This window comes from Dipodomys spectabilis, unplaced genomic scaffold (assembly GCF_019054845.1).
Source record: "Dipodomys spectabilis isolate Male_0828 unplaced genomic scaffold, ASM1905484v1 ptg000069l, whole genome shotgun sequence".
Lineage (NCBI taxonomy): Eukaryota > Metazoa > Chordata > Mammalia > Rodentia > Heteromyidae > Dipodomys > Dipodomys spectabilis.
In genome coordinates this window covers 24,119,947-24,142,768 of record NW_024870746.1, presented here as the reverse complement: position 1 = coordinate 24,142,768, position 22,822 = coordinate 24,119,947, and the positions used below count along the sequence as shown (strand labels likewise).

Below are 22,822 nucleotides of genomic sequence, written 5' to 3'. Positions count from 1 at the left end.
TAAATAAACGTCCTCTTTATTTTACCAAATATAATTTATCAGTTAAGTTGACATCTGTCAATTCAGTTATAGTAACTATAAATAATTCTCTTATGACACAGTTCTGTAACTTTTGAAGGATACAAGAGTAAACCAATATTCCTTGCAGCCAGGCCAAAAGTATATGTGGTTGGTGCAATTAGGGGGAAAGAAATTACTCTTCCATTGAAGTCAACTTCCTTTTCCTTCCCCCTCAACCCACAGTCCTCCTCTGCTTCCACTGAGCCTGGGGCACACCGACCTTCCTGCTTGCTAGGCAAAGGAGGAGGGAGGGACATTCCAGAGTCTCCAGGACAGCCTGGCCAAACTCCAGACACAGGATGGAGTGAGTGGTGGGACAGGGCAGAGCCTCAGAATTTAGTGCCTGTATAAAAGTCTGTGTGCAAGTGTTTGGAGGAGGGGAGGAAAGATGAAAGGAGGTCAGAGGGAGGAGCAGAAACAAGCCCAGGCTGGTGTTAATGAATTCTGCTGGACAGAACTCTGACTAGAAAACCTCTACAATTCTTTCCAAGTCTAGGGTTCTATGATTCCAGAGGTGCCCTGGGAGGAAATGAGGGAGAAAAGAGTTTCTAAAGGCCCAGGGTAAGCTCCTGGGGTAAGGCATGGTGCTGGTAAAAATAGGGCCATTGCTTAGGTATTTCTTGATCGAGAGAAGGGAGGATTTATGGGGAGGCTGTTGACACACAGGTTAGTAAAATCTGCATATCAGTGCCCACATTTGCATGTTGAGTACGGATAGCTTTCTGAATTAATGCATGGGGAAGTGGCAGAGGCTTGGCTCTTCCCCCATTCTGCTAGGCAGAGATGGAGAAGCATCTGGTTGAGATCCAGCTTATTGTTCTAAATCCTCTTTTTATATAGTGAGGAGAAGTGGAGGGAAGAGAAGGTGAGGAAGGGTAGTTTAGAGACTCAAGCATTGGTTGAACAATGGGGCTGCTGGAGCTAGCAAAACTGGAATCTGGAGGGAGAACAAAGCAAAAGCTGTCTTGGTGAAAGTTGACACAAATACCTACAATGCGGGGGAATGTTCTCTGCCAGACTGGAAAGGGCAAGTGGCCTCTGTAACCTGGGGAATGAGGAGAGGTTAAAGTTGTAATTCCTTAACCACTGGCTAGTCAGTGCCAGCACACAGCAGGTACTCAATAAATACTGGTTAGTGAATTGATTTCAGACCATGCCTGCAGAAGAGCTCATCTTGGGGAGGCTGTGTATTTGCTGAATGAATGAATGAATGATGAGTGTCTGAAGGGGAGCAGGAGTCAAGAGAGAGGACAACTGACCTCCAGGACACAACACAATGAGGGCTTTTAGGAAGAGACAGAGGCCAAGGTAATCACAAGATAAAGTCTTCAGGAGAAACAGCAGCAATAAAACAGCCCTGATTGCCTGACTTCCAAGTTAATACTCCTCTTGCCTTCGCTCTGTCCCTAATCTTGAAACCCTTCCTGAAGGCAAGCTCTGGGGAAGGGAGTACTTAGACAATTAAGAGAGGAGGGTTGAACAGAGACAGACTCGTTCCTGTGGGCCCAGGGAGGATGTGGAGCTTGGGAAACCTGTGGGAGCTCAGGCCACTGCTTGCTTCCTTCTGGATGTGTTGACAGTCAACAAGTGATAGTGATCAGGCAGTCAGGCAAGAGGCATGCCAGTCCACCCAACTCCTTTCTGAGGGCCAGAGGGTTGAGGTTCAGAAGGCAGAACACAAGGTAGGATTATAGGGGCCCTGAAACAGCTGCTTCCTGCCCAGTGCTCTGAAGTTGGTCCATTTCTACAAAAGTAGGTGCTCATGTACAGGAGTGTTTCTATCCCTCTGTTCAACCAAAAAGGAAAAAAAAAATAATAAAAAATAACAGAACCCCCAAACCAAGGCTCACTCCCAAAGGATTTCTCATTAGGGCCAAGACTGAAGTTACTAAAGCTAAACCTAATATTCCCCATCCCAGCCAGAACCTCCTGTCCCAGTCTACCCCGCCTGGAGGCACCCACTATGGAATTGCACTTGGTGATTGTCTCAAGTCTACTTGTACTGCTCATCTCAGCCCATCTGTTCTTCCTGAATTCTTGCTATCCAAACTTGGCTCAATGCATAAAAATTCCCATTGAAAATAATGAGAATTTGGTATCAAAGTGGAGATGTCCAGAAAGTGTGGAGAAGGGGGGGAGGGGGGAGGGATAAAGGAACAAAAGACAAAATTCCAAAGAGAAAGTGCAGAGGGATGGGGAAAGGGTTGACTGGCCATGCTAGTCCCCAACATCCGTGTCTCGATCCCCAATGAGCCAGAGGACATGGAAGCTGAGTGCCAGGAGCCCAGTGCCCAGCAGATCCCCTAGGGCAGTCAAGTACGGGATGGAGAAGTTGTCTGGGTCCAGGCCCCGGCCCCACATCCAATGCACCATCCAGTCTGCGATGTACAGGAGGATCAGAACCTGGAGAGACAGAAGGGCCGCCTATAGCCATCCCCTCTCTCCAGGGGGAGCCAGAGGCCACAGGATTGTACCCTTTCAGTGTCTTGCAAGGCTTGTGCTGGGACAGCTCACCTTCCCACCAGGCTAACCTTTTGTACGTTCATCTTTCTATCCCACAAATAACAACAGGACAAAGTGAAAGCTCAGGAGAAAGGAAGTTGCTGCTGGCTCACTCCAGCACTACATTCTCCTCTCTCAAATTTACTAAACCGGAGGTTTCCTAATCTAAATCCTACCCATGCAGGAATTCAGCCTTCTTGCCTCTCATTCTGGGTCAGCCTATTCTAGTTCACGAATTCCTGCCATGGTGGCCTCTCCAGGAGCCTAGCAGGAGGCTGGCAGTTGGAGTCAGCTTCTCCTACAGAGATTTCTTCTCTGGGCAGAAAGATAAAAGGTTAGTGTTTGAGGCCGCTGCCAACATGGTTGTCTGAGTAACACTTGCTTATCCCAAGCTGCTTTCTCCTGACCCTTCCCATTCTGATGTTGTGGGCTCAAAGAATGCAAGTTTAACACTAATCCTAGCCAAACAGAATCTCGAATAAGTGGGCTAAATATAAAGTAGATTCCAATGAATATCAATTCCAAATAGATTCTGGATTCTCGTTTGCTTTGGTTCTCTGTGCTCCTTTGCTTACTCTCTATTACGACAGAAAATGGGGAATGATCAAGATCCGAGTCTTGCTAGTGGGGCCCAGAATGAGCAGCATCAACCACAGCTAGGAGATGTCTGTCAGGAACACAGTATCTTGGGCCTCAAAACAGATCTCCTGAATCAGGATCTGTGTTTTAACAAGATTCACGTGCACTTTGAAACTGGCGATACACTTGATCTAGGGCACAAGGTCTGGGCAGGCTTGCAACAATGCCTGACATTGGGCTTTCTAAATAACTGCATCTGTGTGAGAATGAAGTGGATTCTCATGGTGAAACTCCAACAGTCAGCTGAGAGGTTTCTCTCTTGAATGTACTTTGCAAATACTGTGGTATGAAAATTCTGCCCTGAGAGACCCACGTGCAAGGAGCCCGAAGGCAGACTTGGTAACTATTTTTAGACAAACCCAGTTGCTCCCCTGTCCTCTCTCTAAGGGAGCCAGGTGGTTGCAGTTCTACCACCCTTCACATTTCCTTTGTTCTGCACACAGCTGCCCTGTATGTCTGTGGCCCCAGCCCTGAGGGAGGTGCAGTATATCATAACTTCACACCCTTCCTAGCAGCTGTAGGAGCCCCAAATAAAGAGCATGGCCAGGGGGCATTTGGGCATGCCCCTGGATGGCAGCAGCTGTTCTCATATCTAGCCTCCTGAGCAGCCCTGGGACTCACGCTGGAAGTGGTAAAGGGATTTGAAAGAACTTTATAGGGATCAGGTGTCACACTTTGCTCCTCCACAGATCTAGAGAAGAAAGTATGCTGGAGAGTATTCCCCTAGGGGATGCATAAAGGGCAATGGAGCCAAGACTCATCATCTAACTAGGCCTACAGCTGAACTGAAAGCTTCCACAAGCTCCCCTTTCCCAAGGGTAGGCACCTGCTCCCCTATGCAAGGGAGCGTGGCAATTTGGGGAGCTGTTGCTGGGATACAACATATGGTTGATTCTCAGGCCGGCTCTTGCAAAGATTCCTAACACATGACTTTTCTGACATTGGAGGGATAAGTGTTTATCAACAGGTGAGTGGCTGAATGAAATGCAATAATACATGGGAGGAAGTATCCTGAAATTACAGAACTGGGAGGCTGGATGAACTCCTACGAATAGGATTATCTAGGACAGTGGTTTTGCTGCTTTAAGCTGTGGGACCCTTTATTTAAATGAAGCCCAGCATGCAAGTGGAGCTTTGTGGCCCATCAGTGGGGTGGGGGATGGAGGTTGAGCACCTACCTCAAAACCATAACCTCTGGTCTGTATTCTGCTTAATTTGCAAATGGATAGCTGAGGCTCAGAGAAGTGAAACAACTAAAGTCAAATAACACGTTAGAGCCTTTCCTGGAGCCACAGTCTATTCTGAGCCCTGTTAGTGTTTATTTGTTGCCCGGGTGTGGGCAGGGTGTCTGGGCCTCCTCTCCAGGGCGTGCAGGTGGTCTCAGAGTCTCCCTGTGGCCATGCTCTGGCCGGGTCGTTCGTACCTGGAGCAGTGCAGCTGTCATGTAGAAGATGATAAAGATGAGTGTGAGGGTGGTGTGCCCACCCTGCATACAGCTGATGGTGTAGAGGAACACCAGGTGTCCTGGGACCACAAGGAGGAAGAGGACCCGAGCCGAACGGGAATTCACATCTGGGATCAGAGGAGAGAGGGTGTGAGGAAGACAGGGAGAGGAATCTTGGTCCTAGAAAGTCAGTCAGGAGGGCCCACATTACAGTCTAGGACAGCAGACAGACAGCTGCCCATCTCTGCCCACCATGGGGTCCTCAGCTTTGCGGCCGTCCTTTCCTGCCCAGGCTGTGCTCTTCAGAATTGCTGGCACAGCCCAACAGAGAAAACTTGGGATCTGCAACCCAGCTGTTATTTAAATAAAGCTCACAACTGTAGATCCTCTTCTTCAGGGCAGAAATGGACCCCAAGGCTGAGCCTCTGCCATTACCTGGACTGAAGAAGGTGGTGCATGGGCTGGGGCAGCGGCGAGGAACTTGCTCAGAGTTCTCCCCTGGCATCCCATTCATGTGGAGGAAGGTGGAGATGCGGCTGGCCTGCACAGCCACCAGATTGCCCCCAACACCTGAGGAGACAGAGGACTCGGACTGGGGGGCTTGCTGGTTAGTCTGTTTGCCTTCACACTTCAATCTAGACCCTGCACTCCAGTTGTGCCCTGAACTGTAGGAGGCTTTTTTTTTTTTTTGTCATGGGGCTTGAACTCAGGGCCTGGGCACTGTCCCTGAGCTCTTTGCTCAAGGCTAGTGCTCTACTACTTTAAGCCACAGATCCACGTTTTCTGGTGCTTAGTTGGAGATAAGAGTCTCATGGATTTTCCTGCCCAGGCTGACTTCAGACCTCAGCCTCCTGAGTAGCTAGGATTATAGGAATGAGCCATGAGCACCTGGTTTAGGAAGCTGACTTTCTTTGTTTGTTTTTTTGGATCCGGTCGTGGGGCCTGAACTCTGGGCCTAGGCACTGTCCCTCAGCTCTTCAGCTCAAGGCTAGCGCTCTACCACTTGAGCCACAGTGCCACTTCCGGCTTTTTTCTTTTTCTTATGTGGTGCTGGGGAATCAAACCCAGGGCCTCAGGCATGCAAGGCAAGCGCTCTACCACTGAGCCACCTTCCCAGCCCAGGAAGCTGACTTTTAAAGCCTTGTACATCCCCTAGCCACCTTGCTGGCTGCTTTCGCTCAGGTTTGGGCAGGTAAGCAGTAGGTAAGAGAAGGTCTTTCTGGACTCTCCCCTCCCCCTTCTCTCTCTGTATACCAGGGCTTGAACTCAGGGCCCTTCTCTCTCATTTGCATTTCTGGCCAATAGTGGTGCTCTACCACTTGAGCCACACCTCTACTTCTATTTGCTGATTTCAAGTCAGATCTCAGCCTCCTGTTTAGCTAGGATTATAGGCATGAGCCACAAGTGCTCAGCTTTCCTCCCTGTTCTTTTGGGAGGGGTTAGAGATCTCTCACTGGGTTCTGATTTCTAGGTCCCCTTGGCACTTCAGGACTAGAAGCTTTGTGGCTGCTAATCTCTGAGTGCCTCAACATCTGTTAGTTCTTTTACTCAGTTCCCACCTCCAGGGCAGTTCTTTTATTAGTCTTGAACTCTCTTGTCTGATGGAATGCTGACCGATACAGACAATCCTGTAAGTCCTCTTCCTCTGCCCATCTCCCCTCTGCCCCCCCCCCCAGCAGCTGATGCCAAGACCTCACCATTAATCACAGGTGTGAAGACAGCCATCCCTGCAAAGTTAGGGTCTGAGACAGTCTTGTCCAAGATGAGGCCTCCCACGCTACAAAGACCAAAATAACACAAAGACCACTGAAGGGCTCTGCTCTGAAGTTAAGAAGCACAGTCCTGGCTAGCCTTGGGGACACAGGGCAGCATGACAGAATTGGCTGCTGCTTATAACCTCCTGACTTGGCACAGTGCCCCAAGAAAGAGCTGGTGGTGCTGGGCTGGACAGCCACCATCGTACCTTCCCTCTAAGTCGGCTAGAAGAGCTGCTGCAGGATTTCTTGTCGTTCTGCCTACTGGGTACTTATCTTCCTTTCTGGCAAAAGCACTAACCAGAAGCACCTCTCTCAAGCTTAGTCACTGTGGACCAGGTGACATTGCTTCAATAATGCCTAGGATCCAGGCCATTCAATCAGGGTATTGCAGTCCCAAGGCCATAGTGACTGGTTCCAGAATAAACATGTTGCCAGGCGCTGATTTCAAATTCATTACAGCCAGGTGCCTGTACTCCTAGCTACTCAGGAGGTTGAGATGTGAGGATCACAGTTCCAAGCCAGCCCAAGCAAGGAAAGTCTGTGAGATTCTTATCTCCAATTAACCACCAGAAAACTGGAAGTGGTGCTGCAGCTCAAGTGGTAGAGCACTGGCCTTGAGCTGAAGAGCGCAGGGACAGCGCCCAGGCCCAGAGTTCAAGCCCCATGACTGACAAAAAAAAGAAAAGAAAAAAAGAATAAACATGTGACCATATAAGAACCAAAGAAATTCTTTTTTTTTTTTTTTTTTCTTTCGTCAGTCGTGGGGCTTGAACTCTGGGCCTGGGCACTGTCCCTCAGCTCTTCAGCTCAAGGCTAGCACTCTACCACTTGAGCCACAGCACTACTTCCAAGAAATTCTATTCTAGGATTCTGTGGAACTATTGGGGGAAAGAATCTGTTTTCTCATTGGAACTGATAGGGGACAAAAAAATGTGAGGCAGACCAGATGTGAGAGTGCACATCTGTAACCCTTACATTAGGAGGTGGAGGCAAGAGGATCACAAGTTGAGGCCATTTGGGGCCAATTAGGGAGACCTGGACTAGAAAAAAAGTGTAAATCTTGGCTGTAGGTCATAACAGAGAAAAGCAGAGGTGACGTGAGAGAAGGTGAGTCCTGGGTCACTAATAATATCGTATGTGCCCTTGGATCCACCTGTGCTTTTTCCTTTTGGTAGGTCAGGGGGCTTGAATCTGGGGCCTGGGCGCTGTTCCTGAGCTCTTTTGCTCAAGGCTACCATTCTACCACTTTGAGCCACAGCGCCACTTCCGGTTTTCTGGTAGTTAATTGGAGATAAGAGTCTCATGGACTTTCCTGCCCAGGCTGGCTTTGAACCATGATGCTCAGATCTCAGTCTCCTGAGTTGCTAGGATTACAGGTGTGAGCCACCAGTGCCAGGCTCTACTTGTACTTTTTTAGTTCCCAAAGCAAATATACCTTGTTTTGGAAAGAATCTCAATTCAGATGGTTCCTATCACTAGTAATAGGAAGACATATGACTGGTATACTCTTAAATGCATTTCTAGGGGTCTGCCTCCTACCTCTTCTCTCCAAGGTTGAAAATGAAATTGTTGGCAGATGGAACGGTATAGGGGTCCTCTCTTACCTGCTGATGGCCATGGCAATGATGACAGGCTCCCAGCCTGAGTATAACACCTCCCTTGTGGCTGGGCTCCGGCGGGCCAACACCACCCAGACAGGCAGCAGGGCCACGAAGAAGGCACACACTAGAGGATAGATGTATCGCCAGTGCTCTGGGAAGGCAGAGATGAGAGCGAGATGAGCTCTGTGGTTCTTGCTTCCAGCTCCCCTTGACTCTGCCTGAAAATGTCCCTAGAGATCAACAGTGATACTACACTAAATAGCTGTAACATTTTATCTTTACTGTAAGTCCAGGTAGTAGGTAGGGCTTGCCTTCCATTGGGAAACCAAGGTAGAGAGCTATCCCAGAGCCAAACTCATTAGAGGCAGAGAGTAGCTTCTAGGTCTTCTGATCTGATCCCAGAAACTACTACTACTCACTTCTTTGGTTCACACGTAGATTCCAGCTTTTGCTTTCTTTTTGTCTTACCCCTCCAAGAGAAGCAAGATCCATAGGACCAGGCAGGCACAGATTTCTGATATTTCTCCCTGCAGCACTAGCTGTTGTGATCAGTACTTTTCTAAGATTAGGAGTTATTATAAACTGTTCACACCAAATGGCTAAGAACATAAAAGAAACCCTTGCACGTTTGCAAATGACCCCCATCTCTCCCAGCCCACCCCAAAGTCCAGCTGAGCCATTCTCAGTGGCCTGAGCCTCACTCAGTTCCAGGTAGAGTCCCCAGCTGATGCCTGAGAGCAGTGCCAAGGTGATGAGGTCGCCCAGGCTGGCAGCAATGGGTGTGGCCACATTGTCTGGGTTGATCCCAATCTTTCGAGAGCCGATGATGACTCCAATCATGATCATACCTGGTGAGGAAGGAGAAGCCGGGCAGGCAGAGGGAGACGAGATAAAGGGATATCAACAAAGAGAGTTGAGGTACCAGGGTGCAGTTAACACCTTGTGGGCCTCCTCTTTACTCCCGTGCCCCCTCTCCTTCCTTACCCAGCACCAGGGAGGCAATGAAGGCTGTGGCCACACTGCTGGCACACAGCAGGAAGGCATGCGGGATACTAAAGTGGCCATCAGGGATCCAGCCAAAGACGACAGCTGCGATGGATGCCAGGAAGCCCACCACCGTGGCCTGCACCTGAGAAGAGGTGTGGTGACAGGGCAAGCCTGGAACACCGGGCTCCCTAGCTGGGTTCCCTGAGCACTCAGGGGACTTCCTGCTGGCCTCAGCAGCCCGCCCCAGGCATAGGCTGGACTGGATTGCCCAGTCTCCCCACTGGAAGGATGTCTTTATTTATTTAGCTTCACACCAGACATTAGTACTGGTCAGTGCACACAGCAGGAGACCAGGATGTGTTACTGGGTGTTCCTTGGGAGATGGACTAAAGATCAACAAACCAGAGGCTTCAGTCCAGTCAACATTTGGGACTCAAAGGGGAAAGAGTCCCAGGCTGTGTGGCCTCCTGAGGAGATGGGACGAGAATGGCAGAGGGCGTGTCAGCACTCCTGAGCCTGCTCTTATTGCCAAGATCTGCAAGGACTCAAGAGGCTTCTGCACTACCTGCAGCCTAGACATGGGACGTGGGAGATGGTAGGGCTCTTCCCACACAGGCCATTTTCCTGGGTAACTGGTTACCTCCTAGAGCTACTTTGCAGATGCTAGAGATCCCACTCAGGAATCAGCTGATCTTAGCTCTACAGACTTTCCTGACTAAAGGAAAAGCTTAAGAGGTGGGAATGATTATTCCTCCCTGTATTTCCCTTAAAGTACAAGCTGCTCCTGACCCTATTCTCCTACCTGGATGAGGGCCATATTGCCAGTGATCATCCGCCAGAGCTCCTTGGGTGTGTCCATTTGTCCAATGTTGGCCTGGGAGAGGAAATGGGGAAACATGGAGTTGTAGGCTGGAGAAGGCCTGGGCTCCATCTATCATCCCTGCCTGGTTGAAAGCACAGTGTACATGGCTAAGACTCTAGGACCAGGACATGAAAGTGTTTGGGGGTGAAAGGAGAGAGTTAACAAGCCAGAGCTTCTGCAGCTTAGAGGGGTGGGAAGTGGGCTCTCAAGGCAAGTGTGTTACTCTGTTTTGCAGGCAAAGCTGAGCCAGATTGCATCCTCTGCCTCCTTTGCTTATTTGGGCAGCCTACTCCTGCTTGGGTCAGCAAGACTCAGCTCCGGCTCTGCAGCAGCTTGCTCTCCTAGGGATGGACAGATTGGCAGCTAGCATAGGGCTGAGGCTGCAAGTGCATGGGGAGGAGTGGGTGGCATGGGGGAGTAGGAAAGAATATGTTGGAGTGGGTGAGGATGGCTGCCTTTCTCTTGACTCCTGGCCATGCAGGGATATCCATGGCCTCCTGAGTCTCTTGCTCTCACGCCATGTGTCTTGTCTTCTACAGTGTTAAGGAAGGTGGGACTAATAAGCAGCTCCTCCCTATATTTCCTTAAAGAACAAGCTGGGGTGGGGAAAGGGAATGGCTGGGAGGAGACTGGGAGCGGGCTGGAAGGGTCTGGCTCAACTCCTGCCCAGCTGCAGAGTAGGGCAGGAGATCAGAGGAGGCCCCCACCTGTGCGGATGGAGGGACCAGCATGATGCCCGCCTGTCAAAGCTGTACAAACAGTCACGAGGTAGGTTGCGAGGTAGGAGGTGGGGCAGGCATCCAGGGATGGCTGAGCTATCCAGAAACAGAATCTGGGAATCACTCTGGGTAGGAAGCCCCGTCCCAGGAGCAGGACACCCAGCCTGGGATCTCCCTATACCTGCCCAGCCAGGTCCTTCCTTCCTTCCCAGCCTACTCCCCAGGCAGTGGAGTAGCCACCTCCCAGTGTCAGTGCTGCCCAGTCCTCTCTGAGCCTCCTCCTCCCAGCCAGGACACTCACTGCAGTGGACAGCCTTGAAGCCAGGGTCATTTCCAGGTTCCCCTTAAGTCCCAGCAGTGCAGGCACCAGGATGAAGACCTCCGTCACCTTCTGGAAGACCTCCCAGTGCTACAAGGTGAAAACAGAGCCCAGGAGTTTCAGTGCCCCAAAGGGCTGGTGTTGGAGCTGAACAGTGTGGGGCGGGGAGGAAACAGGAGCAGGAGTGAGCACACCAACCACCTTTCCTTCAAGAGCCATACTAGCAGTGTAAGCTCGTGGATTCCAAATAGCACAGTTCTGTTTCCCGTTCCAGAACAAGGGAGACCCCTGGGTCAGGCTCTGAGTGCTTTAATGCAGGCAGGAGAGAGTGCTAGAAATACATAGTGAAGCCACTCCACGCTTCCTTAGGACCCAGACCCCTTTGTGATCCCACCTCCATTCACGCTCCCTGGCTCTTTTGCCTTTAGCCCGGTTTCTCTGTGGTCTCGGCCTTGGCTGATGTTGTCTCTGCTGTGGAGAGCTGGGCTCCACGGGACTGGGGAAGATTAGAGCATTTGTTTGGTTTCTATCTCCAAGGGTTTTGGGCCTCAGCCACAGCAACTCTCCTGAGTAGGCTCTGAACCCAAGATCTGAATGCTGGTCTGCAAGGGGCTTTTGATTCCTCCTGTGCACTCCCTCTCCCTGCAGACCCTCCTCAATCTCTAAGCCAGAAGCAGGTGTATCTCTGTAGGAAGAGCCCTGGCCTAGTAGTTAAGACGTGGCTTTTTGTCCTGGGACAATCAGTCCTGGCTCTCTTGCCAATTTCTTTGGCTGGCTGTGTGGTTTGCTTTATTTGTTTTAAGAATGGAAAGCTTCTAGGTTTGGAGATGGAGGATGGGCAGGTGTACACAGGTTGGTCTGGGTATGGTGGTTGGGAGACAGAAAGTTGTACTGAGTAAGAGCCCTAGACTGAGAGCCTTGATCTACTACAAGAGATGCAGAGAGGACCTCATGCTATTTCCCCAATGGGCCCCCTCACACTGCCAGCTGGGGACCTCAATAAGGTGTAAGGACCTCAAGCTTCTTTCTACAATGTTCCATTCAGGGGCCAGATCAGATAGGCTCTAAAGACAATTCCAACACTGCTACTTTGCTCTAAAAGATGAGCAAGGTTGCCAAGGAAAACCAATCTCATAATACCTCATACTCATGAGGATGACCAGTATAAAACAAGCTGGGTATCAGTGGCTCATGCCTGTAATCCTAGCTACTCACTCAGGAAGCTGAGATTTGAGAATCTTGGCTTGAAGCCAGCCCTAGCAGGATAAAGTTCTAGAGACTCTTATTTCCAATTAACTACAAAAAATGGGAAGTGGAGTTGTGGCTCAAGTGATAGAGCAGTAGCCTTGAGTAAAAGAGCTGAGGGACAGCGCCCAGGCCTTGAGTTCAAGCCTTAGAACTGGCACAAAAATAAACAATAACAACAAAAAATAAGCAAGCAAGCAAAAAGAAAATAACAAGTTTTGGCACAGCTGTGGAGATTGGAACTCTTGTACAATGTTTGTGGGGTTGTAAAACGTAACCACTGTGAAAAACAGTAAGGCAGTGTCTCAATAAATTAAACTTCCCTATCATCTAGCAATCCTACCTCTGGATACTTTCATTCTTAACAATGGTGGTTAAACCTATAATCCTAGCTACTCAGGAGTCTAAAGCTTAGAGGATCACAGTTTGTAGCCAGCCTGGGCAAAAAAGTCCAAGAGACTCTAGTTAACCAGCAAAAAATTACACTGGAGACATGCCTTAAGTGTTAGAGCACCAGCCAAAAGCATACAAACTGAGTAAGAGGCAATAGATTTCAAGCTCCAGTATATATATATATATATATATATATATATATATATATACACACACAATGCTTAAAATCACAAATCTTACCTTATGCATCTTTTAACATAACAAGAAACACCAACAATAGAGTTGTGCAAGGCTATCAGAGTGGACACTGGCTGGTTCCCATAAGGAAAGGACCTCTCATTTTCTCATCAGAGTTCTTTGTAGGATCTGGGGATGCTGGGGGAGGGCTCATGTCATCAGGGCTGGAGCATGCCCTTGTCTGCGCTCCTTGACCTACAATTCATCTTGTGGTCTCCTGAAGCCCCTACGATTCTCCTTAAGGAAGCCTCTCTCTGAAAAGTCTGATGGGAGGAGGCACTTCCACCTCAAGAGCAGTGCCTGAGCTTTCAAGCAGCCAGAAAAAGAGCTCTAATCCTTGGTGTGTGTGTGTTTGTGTGCACACATATGTGTGCCTATCCTGTCTCACCTTCGAAGCAGCCCCAGTGAGCTCCCTCAGCACTGGGGAGCTCAAGGAGTATTATTCCTGGGCGAGGCTGGTGTATACCCCGGGGATCCAACTTCCTAGAGCCTCTTCCTTACTCCCAAACTAGATAAGCAGCGCCAAAGAGAAGTCCCTCCTTTCTTCCCTCTGCTGACAAGGGTGCTGACTGTGAGCTTTGGAAGCTCCTCGCAGAGCAGAGTCTTGCATCTCACCGGAGTCCCAAATACTACACCTGCTTCCATGTTCCTTGAACACTCCTTCCCCAGGTGGGTGAATGCAGTGGATACATGCATGTATGGGGGCAAAGTGAAGGACCCAAAAGGAGATACTCTCAGGGCATGCAAGAAATAGTTTCTAAATTGTTTAAGGAATACTGCTTGTCTTAATTAAAACACAAATTGTATAAAAGGTTAAAGCTGCTACTATAACAACTCCCAAATCTCCCTCCTCCTCTCCCCCTTCCCCACCCCCAGCCAGCCCTCTCCTTTTAACTACAAGAGTATCTGGAAGGTATGGGGTTTAGTAACTTCACGAAACAGGCAAGGACACTGAGCCATGACACTAACAGCCCCATGCAGAAGTCTTCCCAACACTCACAAAATACAGCCTACAGCTCACATTATCTGACCTCAGACCCAGCAAGGCCCAAGCCAGCACTTGGGCCAGAATAGCTAATTCCTCCATACACATTCTTTTCTACCCACCAAACTCTCTCAAAGATGCAGCTCAGGCAGGCACATACAGGACTCTGGGAAGAAGAGCTGGAAGGCTGGTGACGTGGAACCAGCCCAGGACGCAGGGAGGTCCTGAGGTTAGGAGAAAGTAGGATGTGGCAAGGACAGTGTGTAGCTATTCTTTCTACTCTGGCCTACACAAGGCCCACCCTGTTCATCCTGGCTGGGAGTTTTTGCCTCTGAAGTCAAACCAGTCAGCTAAGCTACCAGCCAAGCTACCACCCACACCTTCCTGCCTTGCTGTGCTGGGAAAGGGTCCAGGAAGGCCTGCCCTGAAGGGCAGAGGACCTATAGATTTAGTTTCTCAGGCATGTAGTCCCCTTGTTCTATCTTTCTCTTTCCTTGGGGGTGAGAGCTCATTAGTCCCTGACAATTTTGAAGTAAGGGATGAGATTGATCCCCCTAGACTCAAAACCAATCCGGATTCAGAGCAATTGCCTTAGGTCTCACATGTTGGAGGCCCTGTTGGTGCCTCTTCCTTGTCCACCCTACCTGCCTCTTCCAGCCTTCACCTCCTCTGCTTCATATACCCATGTCCACCTGCCTTCCAAGCATTCTGCTCCAGTAGGACAGTGGAAGGGCAGAAAGCCAGGGCCCAGGAGGAAAGATGGAATCAAGATATTCAGATGACTGAATCACCAAATACAGCTCTAGGTAGCAGACTGCACAGGATCTAGGAAGCTGGGCTGCAGGGGACCTTTTAGAGGAGGTCTGGGTCTGGTCAGATCACAGGAACTCCAGTCTCCATCTAACTGTGGCTTCAGTTCTTTGTACAGGGCTGAAGGCAGAGACAGGAAGAGCAGAAGAAGGGTGATCAAGGGAGACGGGATCCGAGCGTCCTGCCAGGAGTGCTGGCAGCTACAGGAGCAGGCCAGCTGCAGGAGGACTGCTTCCCGCCCACTCTGCCACCGGAGGCCACGCTGCCACCCACTTCCTTCTTTGTAGACTCTTCTCAATACACAGAGGTGGAAGAATCTATCCTAGAGAAAGTCTACTACCATTGTATCCTTGGCCAGAACACAGTGGGTTAAAATAAGGACTTGCAGTCTTCCTGTCCTAATCTAGCTGGGAGTTCTGAAAGGTAGCATGCCATCTCCTGCCACCCCTATCCCTCACAAAAACTAGGAAGAAAAAGGGAACAGCACCTGTAACAGCCTGGGCTGGTGAAGACTGGGCTGCAAGGCATGGAGCTCACATCCGGTCCCTTCTGAAGCCAGCACTGGGCCCAAGCCTGCTTCCTTTCTAACTGCCACAAGAACTGCCAGACATGATGGTGGAGCAGAATGCAGTTGGGTCATTTTCTTCCACCCCGTCAAGTGCCTAGCTCCTTATTTCAATGCAGAAGCTGCCATGTATACATAGTGGAGCCAAGAGGCAGACAAGAAATGGACCTTCTAGGAAGAGATCAGGTCTTTAGCAGCAGTGGGGCCCTGAAAGGAGGCATATGAATGGAGACCCACACAGATTTCTGTTCAGCTGCTCTGAGACACTGGGACTCTCTGTATAGGCACCTCCTCCAGATGGCCCCTGGCTGTTAGGTACTTTCCGACTCTCTGTTGAAAACCAACTTAGCTTGGGAAGGGAGAATATAGATAGGAATCTTTAGAAACCATCCTGCTTGTTTTGTGTCACCCCTCAATTCCCTTGGATGTGGACTAAGAATCTCTATGGTCCTTTGCCCAAGTCCTTCTCTGCTCCTCCCCTCCCGTGATCCTGCTGCAGCCATTTGCAGGCCCTGCTCCAGCCCAGCTGTGGTGGGAAGGCTGAGGGAGGAGGACAGGGACAAATAAGCCATTGTCAACGGCACCAACTGGACCCTAGCTCTGGAGTGAGCTGAGGTGTTGCACTGAGGGCAAATGCTGGCTCTCTGTGGGCACATTGGGCAGCCCCTACCACCTAGGCCTCAAATGTCCCAGTCTCGGGAGGCGGTGGGGGGGACTTCAGAGGGCATTCCAGCTCTGGAACCCTCTTCTGTGTGGGAAGTTGGTGGGTAGATCCTTCTCTTCCCCCTCTAAGAATTTTTGTCCTCCTTCACTTCAAAAGCTAATACCAATTGTTGCCAATTCAAGTCGGCTGTGTTCTTTAGAGGAAGACAAAAACAGTGGGCTTCTATCAGAGTCTCCAAATAATGGCCTTACAAAAAGCAACAAGGTAATATCTCAGGCTTTGGATATAGATGAACAGGGACAAGTTTTCATAGTTGCCCTAGCTACAAAATGGAGATGAGTAGGGCTTCCTTTCTTATGTAGGCCTACAGAACATTCCCCCAAACACTTCCCCACTATCATTATGACTTCCCAGAAAGTAAGACAACCCTCCCTAGTTCATCACAAGACCCTGGTTCGGCATCACTGCTAACTCTCTGCTACTTTTTTCCCCTAGTGCTGGGGATCAAAACCAGGGCCTATAGAAACTAGACAAGCACTCTACCATTGGGCTGTAGTTCCAGCCCTGCACCTCTCTGTAGGTACCAATTTAGAACCAGGGCCACAGGGAAAGCATGAAGAAGTGAGGGAACAGTAACCCCAGTTTCTTTTCCTCTCCCTCTCCTTGCTCACTGCCTGAGGAGGAGGGGTAGCTACTAGGAAAAGCCAAAGCCCCGGGTTGGCTTCTTCTTCTTCTTTATTTTTTTTGTGCCAGTCCAGGGGCCTGGGTGCTGTACTGGAGCATTTCTTCCCACTCAAGTCTAGCCCTCCATCACTTTAGCCACTGTTTCACTTCTGGCTCTTTTGATGCTTAGTTGGAGAAAAGAGTCTCACAGACTTTCCTGACTGGGCTGGCTTCAAATCATGAACCTCAGATCTCAGCCTCCTGAGTGGCTAGGATTATAGGCATGAGCCACCAGTGCCCAATCCGGCTGGCTTCTTAACCTCCCTATAGAAAGCATTTCACAATAACCGGCTTGAGGGCAAGAGAGGTAGTATCTGCACTTTGACATAACCATTTTCATTAGCAAAAACCATTCTCATTAGCAACCAAAGATACGGTTCTCCTGACGAGCTCAGGGTCTATAAGGACAGTACTGAGGGTATCTAGAACAAACCATCCTCAATCTTCTAGGACATAGGCACAGGAAGCCATGCCAGCAGTCACTAAATTGTGGTTTGTAAGTGTTGGCTTGACCCAGGGGAGGTAAAGCTCAGCTCTGGGTTCCTCTAGGGACTATCATAGTCAGGGAATCCTAAGAGATCCCCAACAACACAGCCACATTTCCTCCTGCTTCTGTATTTCTCAGAGTACCTAGAATACAGCCAGCATTTGGCAATACATTGATAACACAATGATTGTGCTTCAAAACTCTTACCTAAAAACAAGACTTTATCTTTCTAGCCTAGAGGTTCTGGTAAATCCTAACTCACATTTCACTAAATATAGCATGTCCCTGGCCCTCGGCTTCCAGGACCTGCCAACTTTCATCACTCACACTACCTGGTAGTCTCATAAAGAGCCCTTTTTGCCCAGAGCAGGTTCATGACAGACAAGTCAGGAGCGAGGAGGAGAGATAGTTCTGTCCAGTTCTCATTACAATTTGTTCCCATCGAAGGGTCATAATGATTCTTTCAGGTCTTGTTAAATCAAGTCTTCTAGTCATGCATCAGACAGCCTGTGACCATCCCTATTCCCTAAAAAGACCATGCTAAAGTTGCTAGAAGATGAGCAATGCAAAATGCCTTTAAGAGCTTTCTCACTTCATCTGAGACCCTCTTTGGCAGCTGAATAAATTCCTGCCCAGCAGGGGAATGGAGGAGAGACTTGAAACTGAGCTTCTTACCCTGGGCACCCTTGAAACCTCAAGGGGAAAGAAAGAGAGCCATATCTAGGTATGGCCTACTGAGCTGGACTCAGCAGGAGTGCTCAGAGGATATGGAAAGCAACAGTCTCTCTCCTCTATCAGATCTATTCTCTGGAACCATTTATGCTACTGCTCTGCCCACCTCCCCAGGGCTACTCAGCTTCCTTGACGCTTCTATAGAAAGTAGCAAGACCGTGAAGAAACCAAAGACACGATCCAAAGGGAAATGGTATTCTAGGAAGCAGCAGCTGCTTCTGACAGAGAGGTAGAGAGGGAGGTCCAAGAATCATAGTTGCCAGGAGACAAAGGGCAGCCCTGTGGGCTTCCAGGCAGAAGACATTGGACTAGGGGCTTACCTGCACAATGTCCAACACCATGCCAGCAGCCACCGTTCCGAAGCCTGCCAGGAGGAAGGGGAAGAGCACTTGCAGCCCGATGGAGAAGGAGGTCTCCTTGAGAGGGGAGGGTGGTGCAGGGCCACGGTCGGTGCTGACGTCGTCACTTTCGTTGCTCTGGCTTCCATTCTCCAGCAGGGCGTCCTCCTCCCGAACCCCCTTGGCGTTGGCCCGAGACTCAATCACCACCACCTCCACCCCAGCCCCATCAGGCCCCAGGAATTCTGAGGTCCCAGCCAAGGGCTCTCGCCCGGGGCCATCAGAAGAGCTGGGAGAGGGAGTTGGGCCAGTCCCGTTCAGCTGGTGGACGTCCTTCGGCTCCGGCTTAGAGGACATGACGGGCAGGGAGGAGGGGAGGGGGAGAACTTTCCTTTTCTTTGCTTTCTCTCTCCCTTTCTAACTTGAGAAAGAACTTAGTCTTGGGGCAAACCCAGGCTCGGATGCCGCAGGACCTCTTCCCACGGCTCGGCTCCTACCGGGCACTGCAAAAACTGATCCGCCAACAGGCAGCCCCATCAAGCACTGCAGCCGTGGGCTGGAGGGAAACAAGCAAATCCTCACCAGACCAGTGGCCGGCCACTAGGGGTGCAGATGCCCTCCTCCGGCTGGCCAGTGCTGTGCCTGGGGGATATCTTTGGTTCTCAGTGTAGGGTCCTCGGAGTGGAGTAGAGGGCATCCAGAGGGAAAGGGCCCAACCAACCCAAGTCTTGAGTGCCCCCCGAGGTGGCCCCTCTTGTCAGAAGTGGACTGAGCTCAGATGGTCAAGAACACAACCTCCACCAAAGGCTGGGCTTTCTTCCTGCTGCTTCTGCTGGTCTCCTCCTTCAGCTTCCCACAGCACTCCAGGCTCGGCTTGTCCCAAGGCAGTGGCGTCTGTCTTTCCCCTCTTTTCCAGAGATTTCCTCCCTTCCTGGAAAGACCTTGTACCTCCCCAGTTGCCTGGTCATTAAAGTCACAAGAATCTGTATGGAGAACCTTATGTAGGAAGGGGGAGAGAGAAGAGAGAGGTAAGGGACAGAGAGAGAAAAAGAGAGAGGGAGAGGAAGGGCAAGTTACTATAAAGAACAGCTCCTACAGGGGGGATCCTTCCCCAAGGCAAATAGCAGTTTGTTATGGAGGTCACTATTTGCCCTTATCTTTCCATTAACAATTCTGCCTTGCACTTCTACACCTGGAGGCCGAGCAGGTTCTACCATCACCTTCCTCCCAACTCATCAACAACCTACTGCTCCACAGGAAGATCCTGACCAAGAGGTGTTGGCACTATCTTCTCAACGACCCAGGGTAGGCAGGAGTAGCCTCAGGGAGATCCTTTCTGGAATCCCATTAAGAATGAAGGATTTGCTAAGTGTGGTCCCTCCACAGGTTAAGTTAGAAGTTCAGTCTCAAATGCGTCACACAGCCACCCCACTACAGAAGATGACTGTTTATCACCACAAAACAGCAAGAGCAAGACAGCTGCAGGGCCAATAAATGATGAGGCTCACCACCGAGAGTAAAGGCCCCTAGACCCCTAAACGCCCTGAGAAAAAAAGAAAATAAGGGTAGCTCCCCAAGTAGTGGGGCAAGCCTGCCAGACCATGGCGAAGAGCCAGAGGCCTGCCCACTCCTGCCCTTGAGAGTGAACAGTGTTACAAAAAGGCCAGAGGCTGACTCCGGTCCAGGCTTCTGTCTGCTTCTCTCCCTCTACCCTTGGCCCTGTGAGCCTGTGGTCAGATAGGCCCAAGGCAGTTACCTCCCTTTGAAGGGACAGATGCAAAATGACTGGTTATTGTTATCCACACATTTCAGTAGCCTAGGCTCCTCAGCACCCGCACCCCCTCCCCCAGTTACGAACAGATAAAGAAGAATTCTTCAAAACAAACAGAAAAACTCAAACAACAAACAACAAACCTAAATCCTGTTTCTCAGCTGTCCTGAGGGAGCCAGAAGAAGGGAATCGCTCCCCCGCCCCTCCTGAATGTCACCCTATTTCATTTCACAGGGAGGGTGCTAACAAGTTAAAAAAAAAAATCAGTAAACTTTAAAGAGGGTTTCCACAGGTGGGGCGAACGTGCCCCTAAGTATTGAGTCAACTCCAGTTCGGGGAAAGTCTGAGTCAAACTCCAGGCACTCACCCCAGGGAATTGTGCCCTCTTCCTAGCAACTTCGTCACCAGCCAGGACCCCCTTTTCCAGCCCCCTTAACCCCCTACACGGTGGTTCTTTCAGAGATCCTTACTAGAGAGCCAGGAGGAACACTGAGTCCACCGCCAGCAAAAGTTCCTGCGTCCTCTAAAACCTGACGGTCCTGCCCCTCCTGTCTTCCTGGCCGGCCCATTAACCTGAGAGGGGAGCTCGCAGGAAGAAAGCCGGTCCCGCATCCGACACCCCAAGTAAGGGCAGAGACTTCGGATGGGCCTCAGGCTCTGGGACACCCTATCCCCTCTTCAAAGACCGGTTTGAGTCTCCCCAGCCCCGGGCGGGGTGGGGTGGGGTGGGGTGGGGGGAGAGTTAACTGGGTGGCCGCGGCGGTCTCTCCACGACCGGACTCAGCAAATGCGCTGCGCGCCAGAGCTCCCGCCCCCCCCCCCGCGCCCCCCCCCAGACCCGACAGCACTGACCTGCCCCTCGCTCGGGAGGAAGGGGGGCGCCTGGCGAGTGGCAGCAGGGGCCCGTGGTCTCGGGGGGTGCAGGGTACCCCCTCTTCTCATCACTCCTCTCCTCCGCGGCAGTCCTCCTCGGCCCCCCGCGTGCTCTCCCCCCCCACACCCCCAGCCAAGGCGAGCGTCCAGCCGCGACCCCCGGCGCGCTACATTTCGCTTCTGCGTTTCAGCGAGGCCGCCGCTCCGCTTCCACCGGGATCGGGGCGGGGGTAGCGGGGAGAGCAGGATATACCTCCCCGGGCCGGCGCGGGAGGGGGCACCCGGACTGGGGCGCCCAGCTCACTCGCCCCCAATCGCTTCTTGCCCGCGGACTTGGGCACGACTGGTTGGCTGCCGGTGGCAAACGTGATCTGGGGCAGACTGGGTGGTAACCCTCCCCCTCCCCTCTCCGCCCATTCCATCAAAAAAAAAGATTCTAGATAGACAACCGCGACAGCCAATCAGACGCCGGAGAGGGGGCGTGCCCAGGGCCACCCCGCCCCTTTCCTTCGCTCATTGCGCTGGAGGAAGGGCGTGCGGGGAAACGCAAGCGGCGCGGAGTGACGGGAACTGAGAGCGGGCTCGGTGCCGCGGGCTCGCGGGTCCCAGCGCCCATCGGCCGGTGGCTCCGGGTTCCCCGCGGCCCGGCGCTGGCGGCCCGGCGCACCACCCCTCGCGCCCGCTCCCCAGCCCGGCATCCGGACGCGCGCCTGCGCGGCTGCCCGGCATCTCGAGCGTTTCCTTCGAGCCCCGGGCCTTCCCGAAGACCGTCCCTGCTGGGGCGGCCCGCCGGCCGCGCTCCCGTGGCCTTCTCCGAGCCCAGGACCCGGACCCAACCGTCCCTTACCTTCTTGGACCCGACTCCTCTCCGCAGGCTGGTCGCCTCGCGCTCCCGCCAGGTCTCGCGTTCCTCGGAGCTAAGGGCTCCCCCCTGACGTCTCCTGCCTTAATAAAGTCCCGGCCTTGGGAGGGGTGGGGACGGGCCCGGCCGGACTCCTGGCCGAGGTCCCGCACGCATCACCTGGCTTCCGTTGACCCTCCCTTGAGCCTCGTGGCCGCCGTGGGGGTGAGGGAGTTGTCTCCATCCTGGGCGAAATGAAGGCCAACTTTCCCTGACGCGCCTGGTGGGATCAGAGACGGGCGTCCCCCGCTCGCGGTGCCGCCTCCTCCCTGGGGTGTCTTCACCCCCCGGCGCCAACTCAGTCAGTACCAGTTCTCTTCGGGATGTTTTTGTGCAGGGCATGTGACCTCCTCCATAAAGGAACCCCCCACTCCCAGGTTTTTCCCTCTTGTGAGTGGAACCTGTGACCATTGGTTCCTTCCTGTCCCCTTCCTCCCGGAAAAGTGGCACAGGGGGCCCATTCCAGCATGCCTCCAGCCCCCCGTACGGGGTTTGGAGCAGGGTTGTGCCTGGGCAGAGGAGACAGGGCTGGCGGTGGAGCTTTGGGCACACGTGGACAACATAGGAGCACGCGGCAGCCCCTGCTGGTCATTCCTGTAGACTACGACACACACACCCCGCCCCCCACTCCTAATTCAGCAGTTGCCCATTTGCATCAAGGGCCTGAAGTCTCACAGGGCCTAGCAAAGCAAATGTCAGTATCTTTGAAGCCGGTTTTTTGGCTTCAAAGGCTTGAGTCTGCCTGGAAACAGAAGTTGCTCTTAGACTGGCAAACACTAGTGATTCTCCAGAAGGATCAAGTTTGTGGATAGGGGTGGGATTGGGTGGAGAATTAAAGCTGATGTTTCTGGAGACATTTCAGTCTGTGTGTCTAATGTATCTGGGGACAAGGTCTGCCCTGCAACATTCACCAGTCTCCTTTAATCTTGCCACAGTTCTGCAGTCAGTATCTGTGTATAAGATCTCGGTCTCTCTACTATTCCTTCCCATTTTCCATTTCTTTTTTTACAATCTGAAAACACCACGAGTTCCCCTCTTCTGTTTCTTCAAGTTGAAGCGCACCAGACATATGGGAAATTGCATAAAACCCAATACTATGACACAGTGACCTGACCCAGATCGCTACCAATCAGATCATGAGTTAAATCATTCTCAGCACCTGAGAAGTCCTCCTATTTAAATCTTGGTCACTACTCCACAATGGTTAC

General features: G+C 51.4%; 1 protein-coding gene across 3 annotated transcripts; it reads right to left on the bottom strand.

The window, feature by feature from the left end:
* On the bottom strand, positions 1–22,405 carry Slc41a1 (solute carrier family 41 member 1). Of its 3 annotated transcripts, none has more exons than XM_042681785.1 (11): positions 21,561–22,405; positions 18,052–19,065; positions 10,873–10,980; positions 9,793–9,864; positions 8,988–9,132; positions 8,705–8,851; positions 8,007–8,154; positions 6,343–6,422; positions 5,081–5,215; positions 4,625–4,773; positions 1–2,463 (listed from the first exon to the last, which is right to left on the bottom strand). In XM_042681785.1, exons 2-11 carry the CDS (start codon positions 18,424–18,426, stop codon positions 2,278–2,280), a joined length of 1,545 nt encoding a protein of 514 aa, XP_042537719.1. In that variant the 5' UTR covers positions 18,427–19,065; positions 21,561–22,405; the 3' UTR covers positions 1–2,277. The 3 variants fall into 3 exon arrangements, with proteins under 3 accessions (XP_042537719.1, XP_042537717.1, XP_042537718.1); XM_042681783.1 differs by lacking the exon at positions 21,561–22,405 and adding an exon at positions 20,693–21,068; XM_042681784.1 differs by lacking the exon at positions 21,561–22,405 and adding an exon at positions 20,693–21,068 and having other exon boundaries at positions 18,052–19,052.
* Between the last annotated feature and the right edge of the window lie 417 nt (positions 22,406–22,822).